At 40.1% G+C, this 13,659-nt stretch overlaps 1 protein-coding gene across 3 annotated transcripts in view; it reads left to right on the forward strand.

Annotated features, from left to right (window-relative positions):
* Positions 1–12,573, forward strand: part of cux1b (cut like homeobox 1b) — a 109,637-nt gene extending 97,064 nt beyond the window's left edge. For all 3 annotated transcript variants that reach the window (XM_089014570.1, XM_089014571.1, XM_089014573.1), the window contains 2 exons: positions 2,909–3,176; positions 4,332–12,573. In XM_089014570.1, coding sequence (XP_088870696.1) covers positions 2,909–3,176; positions 4,332–4,812 — 749 coding nt within the window. In that variant the 3' untranslated portion in view covers positions 4,813–12,573. The remainder of the gene's footprint in view (positions 1–2,908; positions 3,177–4,331) is intronic.
* Positions 12,574–13,659: the final 1,086 nt, after the last annotated feature.

Consider the following 13,659-nt stretch of genomic DNA (forward strand, 5'->3'; position numbering starts at 1 on the left):
TGAGTTAATTCCTAAATGATATGGGTCCGGTGTTATATAAGCTTGAAATGAGGGTGCCTGTCCAACAGACAATGCAATACATACATATTGATTTTTTTTCCCCCTTTCTTTCCTTTCCTCTTCCTTTCATAACTTTGCTGCTGTGTTATTTCCGGGTAGAGTGAATGCTGGCGCAAATGGCTGCCGCTGCTCACCCGCACAAAAAAAATCCCGTGACTGTAAAGTGTCCTTCCGAGTTTTGAAAGGCGCTTAGAAATTCAATGTATTATTATTATGATTATTATTATTATTATTGTTATTATTATTATTATTATTATTATTATTATTATTATTATTATTATTATTATTATTATTATTATTATTATTATTATTATTACAACAACACCAAGTGACAACACAAAAACAACAACAACAGCATGGCTTGGGGGCCATTTGGCCTTATACAACCACAAATAAAAAAACATCACATTTATGTGTGAAAAGCACAAGCAGGCTATTTTGATTGCATTTTTATAGCGCATGTTTGGAGGTCACTCTCCTTTAAGCTTCATTTGGGTTTACTGACCCCAAAGTAAAGTGCCCCTGTAGCGTTCAAAAGTCCCGACCCAGAGCAGAGCCAGGAGGAAAGACACCAACCGTACTCTACAGTAACCATGTTTGATCCCTCACCTTTGCAATACCAGCCTGCGAGGTAGCAGCTTTCCCCTCTTTTTTTTTTTTTTTTTTTTTGCATTGCCCTAACCTTGCTCTAAGGGTCTCGCTTCTGCTGCCGCACGACTAATATATCTGGCAGCGTATATCAGGGGTGGACAAAATGTCAAACTAATGTGAATTTGCCGTGTACTGTTCATTTTCCGCCTCTGGTGCCTGAGCTGCAGCTGCTGTTTGTGTTGAACAAGACTTCATTGTTTCATTTTATGGGAGTTACAGTAGCACCATCTAGTGTCAGGTTAGAATAACTCAGTATATTATTGGTCTTGACTCAAGACTTATACAGTGAGACCTCAATTTACAAACTTAAATGGTTCCCAGACAGAGTGTGTAAGGTGAAAAGTATGTATCTCAAAAAGAAATTTCCCATAGGAAACCATTAAAATGGGAATAATCCGTTCCCGGGTTTCCATAAAATATACTTTTCAACTAAATAAGCCTTAAAAGTACACACAACATACCTTATTCTATGTATAATAAATGTGCAATTGTATTGTAATGAAAGAAATACACTGCATTGTATCATAAAGTCACTTTATTTATATTTGTGATGGTCATTTACGGCTTGATGGAATGGCGTTGGAGGTCGAGGTCAAAGGGAATTGCTGTTTGGAAAGAGAGGCGCATTACATGACGACTAATTAAAGAAATAAACTGTGCTTTAAAATAAAGTTTTATTTACCTTTTTGATGGTCGTCGATGGCTTATGGAAGGAGAGTCACCATCCATAAGGACTGTTGGTAACTTAACCGCTGGTGCTGTTCGGTCGTGTGCTTCCGCCGAAGATCACTCCGTCAGCCGTGGTGGGTGTGTATTATGAAAATAGTGCTTATTATAAGGTTTAATTTTCATAAATTTGACGTTTGTCAGGCAAAAAGTTTGTAAGTTGAGGTCTCACTGTATAAACTTTGTACATATACATTGTATAGTAAGGTGTTTTTAGCCCGAAAAAAAAACTATATATATATATATATATATATATATATATATATATATATATATATATATATATATATATATAAGTCTCGTTATATATATTCAAGGGAGTCCGAAAAAATATCGATATAACCGGGATCGATATATCCGACCCTGTTTGCTTGTAATTTTCTCCGTGCGTGCATAGAAATAGTATCGATATAACCGGGACTATCGATATATCCGATATCGATATAACGAGACTTTACTGTATATATAGTCAGCCGTTTTTAACGTGAAAAAAAAACGACCATGCAATACCCTAAAGCGTTTTTAGTGTGAAAAAAACTACCATGTATAGTAAGGTCTTTTTAGAGTGAAAAAAGGACCATGTAAACCAGTCTTCGGTTAAAGCCACGTGATTGTTCAAAGAACGCAGCAGTGAAAGGGGGTGGTTTAAACATTAAACAGACAGGCAGACGACAGTGAGAGTTTCAACTTTGATAGTTCAAAGGCAGAGTGTACACTGCAAGGTTAAAATATCTCATCAATCAGGCTCCACAAACAACCCGCACGAGCCATCTGTACACTTGATGCAAAAAGCTATCAACCCAGCTAAACAGACCACAATTGATGAGGAACTAGATAAAATTATTGCAGACAAAGTCCCTAGAGGGATCATTCCTCAAGATGGTGAAAGAAGAAGGCTGTGTTCCTCAACAAGTGTTTAATGCTGATGAAACCGGCCACTCCATTCCATCAAGCCATCAACGACCATCACAAAGATAAATAAAATGACTTTATTATATAGTACAGTTAATTTATTTTATTATAATACCATTGCACATTTATTATACATAAAATACGGGATGTTTTGTGTTGTTTTAAGGCTTAGAAAATGAGAAAGTAGAAAATTATGTTTTATGGGGACCTGGGAACGGATTATTCTCATTTTAATGGTTTCCTATGGGAAATTATTTTTTGGGATATACACTTTTCGCCTTACACTGTCTGGGAACCAATTAAGTTCATAAGGCAAGGTATCACTGTATATCATGTGGTCATAATATAAATTACTGCAGGTGCAAAAAATGCTTATTTGTTGACTTGAAATATTGAATTATGGCAGCAAAATATTGTGATGACAAAATAGAAATCAAGTGAGTGAGCAGTTCAGTATGGAACCATACAACCACAGGACCCCAACGATGACTCACATTCACCATTTGTAAATGTCCTACAATTATTGAACTGACCCTTTTGTTGTTTTGTCTACCCACAGCCTACATGAAGAGGAGGCTAAGCTCCTTAAGTGATGGCCATTCCGTAGACGGGGGCCTCGCGGGGCCGGACTACGTGCAAGGCTCTCAGAGTCCGGGTCCGCAGCAGCAACTGAAGAAGCCGAGGGTGGTGCTGGGACCTGAGGAGAAGGAAGCCTTGAAAAGGGCCTACCAACAGAAACCGTATCCCTCCCCCAAGACCATCGAGGAACTAGCCTCTCAGCTCAACCTGAAGACCAGTACTGTTATCAACTGGTTTCATAATTACAGGTCAGCATTTTGAGGACAATCATGAGCAATTTAAAGGACAACCGACACCTCCGGCGGACAAGTTGCGTCCATAATTTGTAAAATCACTTCAAATGACTTCTACTGAGCGTATTTTACAAAGATTCCACCGCATATAGCTATATTTTACGTTTTAAGACTCGCGCTGAATATACAGAAAGTCTTGTTTTCGAGTTGATGACGATGCCTGACGTGACGTCACGGAAGGAACGCCCCTGACCGAGAAAGCGACACACAATGCATTTTGGGTACTTTATTTGGTCTGAAAACTTCGTGTTGATCGTGTTGATGGCGAAATTAGAAGGATTCCTGAATAAATTCGGGAATGGCAGTGAATCAGTTAATCCTTTAATAATAATAATAATAATAATAATAATAATAATAATAATAATAATAATAATGATAATAATAATCATGAATAATACGTCTGTGTAAGCTCTCAGTCATACAGAAGTGGTCCATCGATGAAAAGGTTTCTTCAGCCGTCATCTGTGCTTCTTTGAATAATAATAATAATAATAATAATAATAATAATAATAATAATTATACATTTAATTTCTAAGCGCCTTTAAAAACTCTCAAGGTCACTTTACAGTCACAGGATACGTTTTTTTCTGTGGGTGAGCAGCGGCAGCCACACGCGCCAGCATTCACTCAACCCGTAAGTAACTCAAATAGCTAGATAGTTATCTAGATAGCTAATAGATAGCTCGCTAGATAGTCAGCTAATAGATAGATAGCTGGCTAGATAGCCAGCTTGCTAGATTCATTATTAATTAAGTCACTTAATTATATAGCAAATATATAATGATATATGATATATATAGCTAGCAAATATATAGCTAATAGCTAGTGAATAGATAGCTAGCAGCTAGCGAATAGATAGCTATTTGATAGCTAATAGATAGCGAATAGATAGCTAATAGCCAGCGAATAGATAGATATTAGCCAGTGAATAGCTAATAGCTAGCGAATAGCTAGCGAATAGCTAGCGAATACATACATAAAATGCTATTGTGAGGCTACACAAAATTAGCATCCAACTCTAAATTAGACTTGTCGACATATTTAACAAGTGTGTGTAGTCACATAACAAGTAAAATGTCCTCAAGGACTAATGTCCAGCGTCTCTTCCAGGTCACGTATTCGGCGAGAACTCTTCATTGAGGAAATCCAGGCAGCCGGAGGTGTCGGACCCGGCAGCGAAGGGGGCTCCCCTTCGCTCCGCGGTTCCAAATCAGGTGAAGGGGACAGCTGCGACGGAACCGAATCAGAAGGCACAGTGGAGGCACGGCAGGTATTCGGATCAGGCCTGGAGGATCACAGAAGCTCGTATAAAGACCACGACATGGAGGCCGATTCTGAGGCGGGGGTCTCGAATAATTCCCCTTCCCAGATAGACTGCATCCCGCCCAGCTCCAGCTGCGTGCCGGGCGGACTCGGGCTCTTCGGCCTCATGGAGGCAGCCCCCGGCAGCTCAAATATCCCGGCGTCCGGTCCGGCAAGAAACCCCAGGGACAACAATCTGCGCAAGAAGAAAGCAGCCAACCTCAATAACATCATCCACCGGCTGGAGAAAGCCGCTAGCAAAGAAGACCCCTCAGAATGGGAGTTTTAGCCCTCTCCCCCTTTTACTCTGAGCATCCTTTGCCCCATCTTTGTCTCATAACCTCACCGCCTCGAAACCTTGGACCCCTTCCTCCTCTGTTCCCATTGGAGAATGGACACAGCCAAAGTCAAGCTCAGCAGCCATTTTTACAACAGCTTTCCCATAAGAGGAAAAGTGTGGTTGGGGGGAAAAAAAAATACTGAATACCTAGAAGAACAAAAATAACAGAGCTTAATTGTCTCTCCTGATTTTTTTTTTTTGTATACTGAGAAAAGCACTTAACCGTCCTGCTGGCCTCTGGCCCTGCTGTACCCCCCACCCCCCACCTCCCTTCCCGTATCACCAGCTACTGGTGCGTCCTAAGCTGGGGTCTGACCCGCAGCCGGGCAGTAAAACCTGGACTGGGTAACGACAGGCGAGGCCTGTCGCCGCAGCTGTTCCAGTGATACACACTGCTCGATGCTAAATAAGAGACAGGAATTCTCACTTTGTTCAAGGAGACTCCCCCCCCCACCCCCCACCCCTCGCTCCTCTTCTCACCTCCCAAATATCCACAAACCTCCCCTCACTCAGTGAGACGCCTCGTTTTTTTTCCACACTGTAGAGTGACTGTTACAAAACCCCTTTGCCTTTTTCACTCACTTGCGTGCGTGTGTGAGCGTGTGTGTGTTTTTTTCGTGTCTGTTTAGGGGTTGAGTCAGTGTGTTCTCCATACGAGTGTGCTGAATGGCAGCACAAATCGTTTTTTTTTTTATATTTCACTCCTACACACTTAAAAAAGGGTTACACACCTGAGCTGCCATGGATATTGATGTATGAACTTCGACCTGTTGTGTGCACCCTATTCTTCTATTTCTGTCCTGCTGACAAGCCATGTGATGGCCAGGAGGATCATATCATAATTGCAAACACATATTCATCTGGAAAGAACGGAGAGAAGGAAGCCAATAGGTCCTTCTTGATGCATGAAGGACCACCTCATTCTTTTGTTTTTTTTTTTTTTAATTAATATTGCAATTTGGTTGCCGATAAGAGATTGCACAGTCTTCTGACTCTAAAAATAACAACATAGGGAATTTTTAGAAAGGAGTACAAAATAAGCAGACGATAAGAGTCGTAAATTACTGTTGTTTTTTTTCTTTAAAAAAAAACAAAGAAAGACAATTAGGATGGAATAATGTTGCATTTTCAAATACGATACTGATCACTTCACATAGTACTGTAGCCGATATTTGTCTCTTGCTTGTAGTTGTCTTTTTTTCTTTTGTAGGTTGTGCTCGTCACAATTTGCCCTACTAACTGGATGCGTGAGTGTGAGTGCGTGTACACGCGCGCTCACCACCAGCTAATTTCCTGTTCACAAACGCATTCTTTTTTATAGGCCAAATCAGGAAGTATGTGCGTGTGTATCAGTCAGGGTCGAGGTCAATTCACTCAGAGTTCAATTTACAAATGTTATCAAGCTCCTGATGATAGGATGTATTGTTTTTCTTGTTGTTTGTTTGTTTGTTTTTTGCAACGTACAGTACTTTTTAGTTCAAAAGTGAGTTCACTCCAACGTGATACTATGAGTCGTTACCATACCTGCTAGCTACTCCGCTTTTGCCGGAAAAACTACGGGTTTTCATGATCCCATTCCGGGTTACGGATTAATCATGAAAATTACGGTTTACAATTTGTCAGTTTATACGTTTCCCACGTATTGTATACGTTTTTTTTGTTTTTCATTTCAAATAATGTACGACGTAATACAACTTTTATACAGGGGAAAACAATACAATTGTGAACCGATTTTACAAAGACCATTTCGGCTCAAATCCAGTTCGTCTCAACTGCTGGTAGCAAACGACAATAATGCCGCTACTAATAATCCCTACTATTGTCACGGCAAAGCAGCAAAAGTAATCATCAATTGTACTGTATATACAATGAGACCTCAACTTACGAACTTAATTGGTTCCCAGACAGAGTGTGTAAGGCGAAAAGTGTGTATCTCAAAAAAACAAATCTCATAGGAAACCATTAAAATGGGAATAATCCGTTCCCGGGTTTCCAGAAAAATATACTTTTCAACTAAATAAGCCTTAAAACTACACACAACATACCTTATTATATGCATAATAAATGTGCTATTGTATTGTAATGAAAGAAATACACTGCATTGTGTCATCAAGTCACTTTATTTACATTTGTGATGGTCATTGATGGCTTGATGGAATGGCGTTGGAGGTCGAAGGTCAATGGGAATTGCCGTTTGGAAAGAGAAGCACATTACATGAGGACTGTAATTAAAGAAATAATGTTTTATTTATCTTTTTGATGGTCGTTGATGGCTTATGGAGGGAGAGTCACCTTCCATAAGGACTGTTGGTGCTGTTCGGTCGTGTGCTTCCGCCGAAGATCACTCCGCCAGCCGTGGTGGGTGTGTATTATGAAAATAGTGCTTATTATAAGGTTTAATTTTCAGAAATTTGACATTTGTAAGACGAAAGGTTTGTCAGATAAGGTGTTTGTAAGTTGAGGTCTCACTGTATTTTTAATTGCTGCCTACAGTCAGATTAATAAAAGTATAACGTGCGCGGTACAATGTCTGTATTTTTGCTTGCGTTAGCGGTTTTTTAGAATTTCAAATAATGTACGGCATACTACAACTTTTATATGGGAATTGTAATCATTTATAAAGGCAACTACTAGCCAAGGTTGACAGGTATACCAATAAAAAAAAAAAAAACACTTAAATCCAAAATAGTAAGTACTGTACTCAATTCAAAACACGAGTACAGGCAATCGGCACAGTGCTCGCTAGCTGTTAGCTTCCTGAATTGTGAATGCGCCTGGAACGGGTCATTCCTGGAATCGAGAAATAAGAGTTAGCGTCGTTTTTAATCATTGTCATGTAATGGCATCTGCCGGAGAAAAATCAACAAAAAGTGTGAAAAGTCAACGAAAACTAGTCGTTTCGTGAGGAATACTCCCAAACATTTCCTGGAGTTAAAACTTCGCTTACGAAAAGGTGAAAATGACACGAGTTTGGGTTTTATACCTGTCAATCTTAGCTAATAGATGCTCGTACTGTTAGCTTAAAATGCCTTTATAATCGTAAAGAAAATAAAAAATAAAAGTTATAGTACGCCGTATAATTTAAAATGATAAAAAAAAACGATAACAAGCGGAAATACATGCGCAGTAACCCGGACCCCGGTATATTCAGTTTTTCGGCTTTTAGAAGTTGGCAGGTATGTGTTACACTCTCTTCCTGTCTTTCTTGCATCTGGGGACTCAATTCTACTGTATACACTACAAATTTAAAAGCATATCACCTCGTCCTCTTCCCACACAAGCCCTCAGTGCCTGTCAGACCACTGCCTCCCCTTTGTGTGTGTGTGTGCGTGTGTGTCTATTTCCAACGAGTGTGTGGTGTTTTTGTATTTCGTACCTACTTGGCACACACTACGAGTGCACAACTGACACCCTTCTTTTGAAGCTGTTTGAAGCGTTACCATTACATTAATCTTCTCACCACATAGTTTAAGACGATGATTTTACTGTAGCTCAGTTGTATTGCTTTTTTTTTTTTTTTTTTTTTGCATTTAGTTTTGATTTTTATTCTGCTTATTTATAGGTGCTGTAATTTTTTTCATTTAATGTCTTATCATTTGGGTTGACTATTTTGTAAGGGATTTATTATACTGTTCCCGAGGGCAAGTAACATTTTTACTAGACGTTATAGACTGCCGGCAGTATTTGGTTAATATTTACAGAGACGTACTAGTTCTCGTTTGTTTGTATATTCATGAATCCAAAATGTTTTAGTGTCATTTCAATACCTTTTTATGAGTCATGCGTTTGCCACACTTCGCACCCCCCCCCCCCCCCCCCCCCCCCTCGCCAAGCTTTTTCCGAACAGCCCCCAAATGGCAAGCTCGAGAACCCCTCCTCCCCCCCAAAAAAAAAACAACAACAAAATACAGTAAAGTCTCGTTATATCGATATTCTCGGGAGTCGGAAAAAATATCGATATAACCGGACTATCGATATATCCGATCCTGCGGCATGTAAATTTTCTCCTTGCGTTCATAGAAATAGTATCGTAATAAGCAGTACTATCGATATAACCAATATTGATATAACGAGACTTTACTGTATCAAGATGATTTGCGAGCATATCTCCCTCTCTTGTTACTTGACTGTCATTTTTTTTTTTTGCGGCCGTATCTCGGACAAGATCGTCTCTCGCTAGAATTCACCCCCTCCCCCCCCCTCTTTCATCGCTCTTAACTTGGTGATCAGGCCCAAGCATATACTTGTTGTCAAATAGGTCAAATGAAATCACCCGAAGATGAGAATGCATTTTTTTTTAAAAGCGGTCATATCTGCCAAATTGAGATTAGACAAGTTCTACCAGCTGGCAGGTGTCTTGAGGCCACCCAGCCTATGATTATGCAGAATTGTAATCTATAGCAGTCCGTACAGCAAAGCACTTATTAGGACAGGGTCTATAAAACACTACACCGGAATTACCATCCCAGGGTCCTGGGAAATCGATGCCTTTTGTTTGTGGAAGTGTTTGGAAAAAAACAAAAACAAGCACGGACTGAAACACTAAAATGGAAACAAATGTCGTCTGTTTGAACTCAGTCCTTACACATAACTAAGTAACGTGAACATGGTGTGTGTAGATATAATTAGTAAGCACCTGATTTTGTTTCTATCCGTAACCCTATTCCCAAATCTTGCCATTTTCTTACCCCCCCACTGGTTCATTGACGACAAGGTTTCTTCAGCCGTCATCTGTACTTATTTGAAGGTGTCAGGTGTTTCACTCCTCATCCGGAAAGCTTCGTCATCGAACTCAAGTTGTGCTGGTAGCTCTGGCCCTATATATATATATATATATATATAGCCTTAATGTCCAGAGGTGGCGGTGCCAGACCTCTGCTCTGAAAGTTCTTTGCTCTAAGGTTGGGGGGGGGGGGGAGCAGTAGTCTACTCCCTGAAGCTAATCTCATTACTTAGTCATGCTAATGAGGTGATACCAGAGCGAATGGGGCAATCAGGGCCAAGCATAAAATATATTCAGACAGAACAAAAGAAGTAATCGGATTACCTTCAGGGTGTAGTCCACTGCTCCCCCCCCCCCAAATATTATATTGTTATCGTTGGGTTTGTGTATGAGGTGGGGGTGGGGTGAGTTTCAATTTGGATCGTTCCTACAACCGACTTCTTAGGCAACATAGGCTTAGTTATGCTGTTGAGGTGATACCAAATCAAATGGGGCTATCAGGCCAGTCATAGACCCCATAATCAGGCAGGACAATAGAAGTAATCAGTGTAGCCGCAGGGAGTAGTCCTCTGCTCCCCCTAACCTGAGAGCAGGGACCAATCATAGCAGAATCTGGCACTGCCACGTCTGAACAGTAGGGATATATATATATAGGGCCAAAACTACCAACAAAAGATTTTAGTTCGCTGACGAAGCCTCTTGGATAAGAAGCGAAAGGTCCGACAACTTCAAAGAAGTACAGATGACGGCTGAAGAAACCTTCTCATCGATTACGGTTGGGTTGTTTGATTTGTTTTTTATTTTTTAACAAAAAAGTACCAACATTTTTCTCACCGTTTTAACCCCACGGACATTATATGGACAAAGTATCGGGATACTTCCAGGCAATGAAAATAGTCAATAATGTGGAGTTAAGCAATTTTAAAGACATTCAACTACACTAAAACAACTTCTGTGGGCAGAAAGCATCACGCTGGCAACAAAACTAAGGATTGTTAACTCATTCACTGCCACATGTGTCCACTCCAGTGCCAGGGTTTTTGTCATTGTCACTCGAATTCCAGGACCTACAGAATATTGAGTTTTAGGACTACATGAACATTCAATGCAGCGTAAGAAACCTTTGACTGTCTTCTTTCAAAAAAAAAAAAAAAAAAAGTTAATTCCTAAATTATATGGTCTGGATTTATATGAGTTTGAAATGAGGGCGGCTGTCGAAAATACAATGCAATACATACATATTGGTTTATATCGCACTTTAACAACAGATGAAGCTGGCACAAAACGCTAACATGGAAAAAAGGGAAATGCTGCGTCTTTGTGGAAACGAAAAAAAAAACATTGCCAGAGGTCATGGCCAGCGCATTATCGGCACCCAAACAAAAAAAAACAACCTGAACAAATTCGTGAATGGCGCTCTCTGTCATGCTTTTCAATTCTAGAATAAATTCTTGAATGGCAGTCAATGAGTTAAAAGCCGACAAAAACAAACGTCCTTGGATCAGTTCTTTTCAAAATGGCAGGCAAAAACAATTTCTGAGAGAGAGCAAAAAACAAACAAACAAGAATGCAGTTAAAAGAGCATCATTTTTATTCTTTACCATCTTTTAAAAGTGACTTGTGCCATGTGTCTCACTACTTTTGTCCATATAGTCAAACCTGGTCCAAAATGCGCTGCATTTAAAGGACAACCGACGTCCCTTTTTTGTTTCCTAACTGACATCAGAAAAACGTTTCATAGCATCTAAAATATACCTGCAGTATGATATTTTTATTCAAATGCTAAACACCGATAAAAATGACTTAAAGTGTCCAAAATCTGCAAAAAAAATGAGCTGCGAATTGGGCATTTTCAGAAAGTCCCGCCCCCAGTTCGTGACGTCACGCCAAGACGTCTTGCATTGCTTGTGAATCAAAACAATGGCTTCAGATTCAGAGAATATGCTTTCTTGTTACACCTCCAGTTATGAATATGATTCAAATAGTTCTGAAGAGGAAAGCATACATGTTTGCAGTCGATTAAAGCATTTATTCCATGCCATTTTGAGACAACATTGGGGAGAAACGATTGCCAGAAAAGAGGCACAAAATGGCGACCTCCTGTGGCCACCTCCGTTTCCACAGGCTGATAAATTCCTTATATGGAGCTTGGACGCCCTCTTCTGGCGGCTTTTGGGTGCAACTCAAGGTTTTCAGACCAAACAATACAGCAAAATACATTGACGTGATGGAAGGACTGCTACAGGGGGCGTTCCTTTTGTGACGTCACGTACGGACTCGTCACCAACTCAAAAACAAGACTTCCTGAATATTCAGCACGAGTCTTAAAACGTAAAATATAGCTATATGCGGTGGAATCTTATTAAAATACGCTCAGTAGAAGTCATTTGAAGCCATTTTACAAATTATGGACACAACTTGTCCGGAGACGTCGGTTGTCCTTTAAAATCAAGATTTTACCATCACAAAAACTTTTTTCTTCCCACCGGCCCATGACCGCACAACACATCTCATATCTCTATTGTAACTTTTATATTTAGCACTTAACTCATTTCACCCCCCCTTCCCCCCTTACAAAAATCACATTGGATCATCAAAATGTGTGCCTTTAACTGCCAAGCAGGGCACCGAAATGTTGTGATTATCGTCAAGATGTCTGGGTGTGGACCTTGTCGTCTCTGATCCACAACCCCCTAAACTCCTTTCACACAAACACATGACCTGTACTTCTCTCCTGGAGAAGTTTGCTGGAAAATGATGAGCTCGTGTTTTTGTTCATGACTGACCCATTGGGAAGCTTTATCAAACTGTTACCCCCTTCGCCCCCTTCACACACGCACCTCACCTTGACGTTGTACATACAGGGTGACCCAAAAAGATGCGTAGCCATGAACATTTCAATTGTGGCTTTTATTAAAAAGCAATTTTGTTCCAATTACAACCACACGTTATGCAGTTTATAATAATAATCATAATAATACATTTCATTTATCAGCGCCTTTCAAAACCCTTAAGGTTACTTTACAGTCACAGGATAAGTCTTTCTGTGGGTGAGCAGTGGCAGCCACAGCCGCCAGCGTTCACTCAACCCGAAAGTGACTCAGATAGAAAGCTAGCTAGCTAGCTAATAGATAGCCAATATCCAGCTAGCTAGATCGCTAGCCAGCTAATAGATAGCGAATAGCCTGCTAGCTAGGCAGCTAGCTATCCAGCAAGCTAGATAGCTTCTTCTTTTCCTTAAATAAATAAATACATAAACCTCAGTAATTATAAATCAACAAAGAAAAGAATCCAATCCATCCACCCAAATAGAAAGAAAGCTAGCTGTCTAGCTAATAGCAACATAGCTAATAGATAGCCACTTACATGAAGGAATTCGTCGAGTTTCATCAGACGCCAGCCGTACCTCTTTCGGAGAGGTGTCGGACGGCCTGCTCCTTACCAGCACAACTTTAGTTCGCTGACGAAGCTCTTTGGATGAGGAGCGAAACGTCCGACGCCTCCAAAAGAAGTATAGATGACAGCTGAAGAAACCTACTCGTCCATGATTCAGATTATGAAATGACATTACTATTCACCAGTTTCCGCTATTTCGGTCAATTTTTAGTCCATTTATGGCTTTCTCAAGATTTGTTCCAAATGTCCACCATTTCATTGCAAGCAAACTTGAAACACAATAAGACGACCAATCGCATAAAAACCCATTGTTGCAAAGTATTCAGGATTGAGAATCAGAATATATAACAGAACGACACTTTAAAATTAAGTAATTGATCTACCTACCACAAATGCTCCCTTGCTTAATTTATCGTAAATATCTTTTGCTGATGATTTTGCTCCAGTTGTCGTTTGTCCATACACTTCTCGGCAGGTTGCGCAGTGCTATATTTCCGTTGCGTCGTCTGCTGCAAGCCACGTATACTCCTCTTTCCACCATGCTCTCAATGTACATTTTGTAGCGTCATAAATTTTGTTAGCTTCTTTTGAGTCTTTCTTCTGGGGCTGAGGTTTTGGCTTGATTCCTAAGCACTTATCCATTTTTCTTGTGTTCTCTGTGCGTCTACTTTTGAAAA

The sequence above is a fragment of the Hippocampus bargibanti genome, linkage group LG14, assembly GCF_051943395.1.
Source record: "Hippocampus bargibanti isolate YZ-2025 linkage group LG14, ASM5194339v1, whole genome shotgun sequence".
Lineage (NCBI taxonomy): Eukaryota > Metazoa > Chordata > Actinopteri > Syngnathiformes > Syngnathidae > Hippocampus > Hippocampus bargibanti.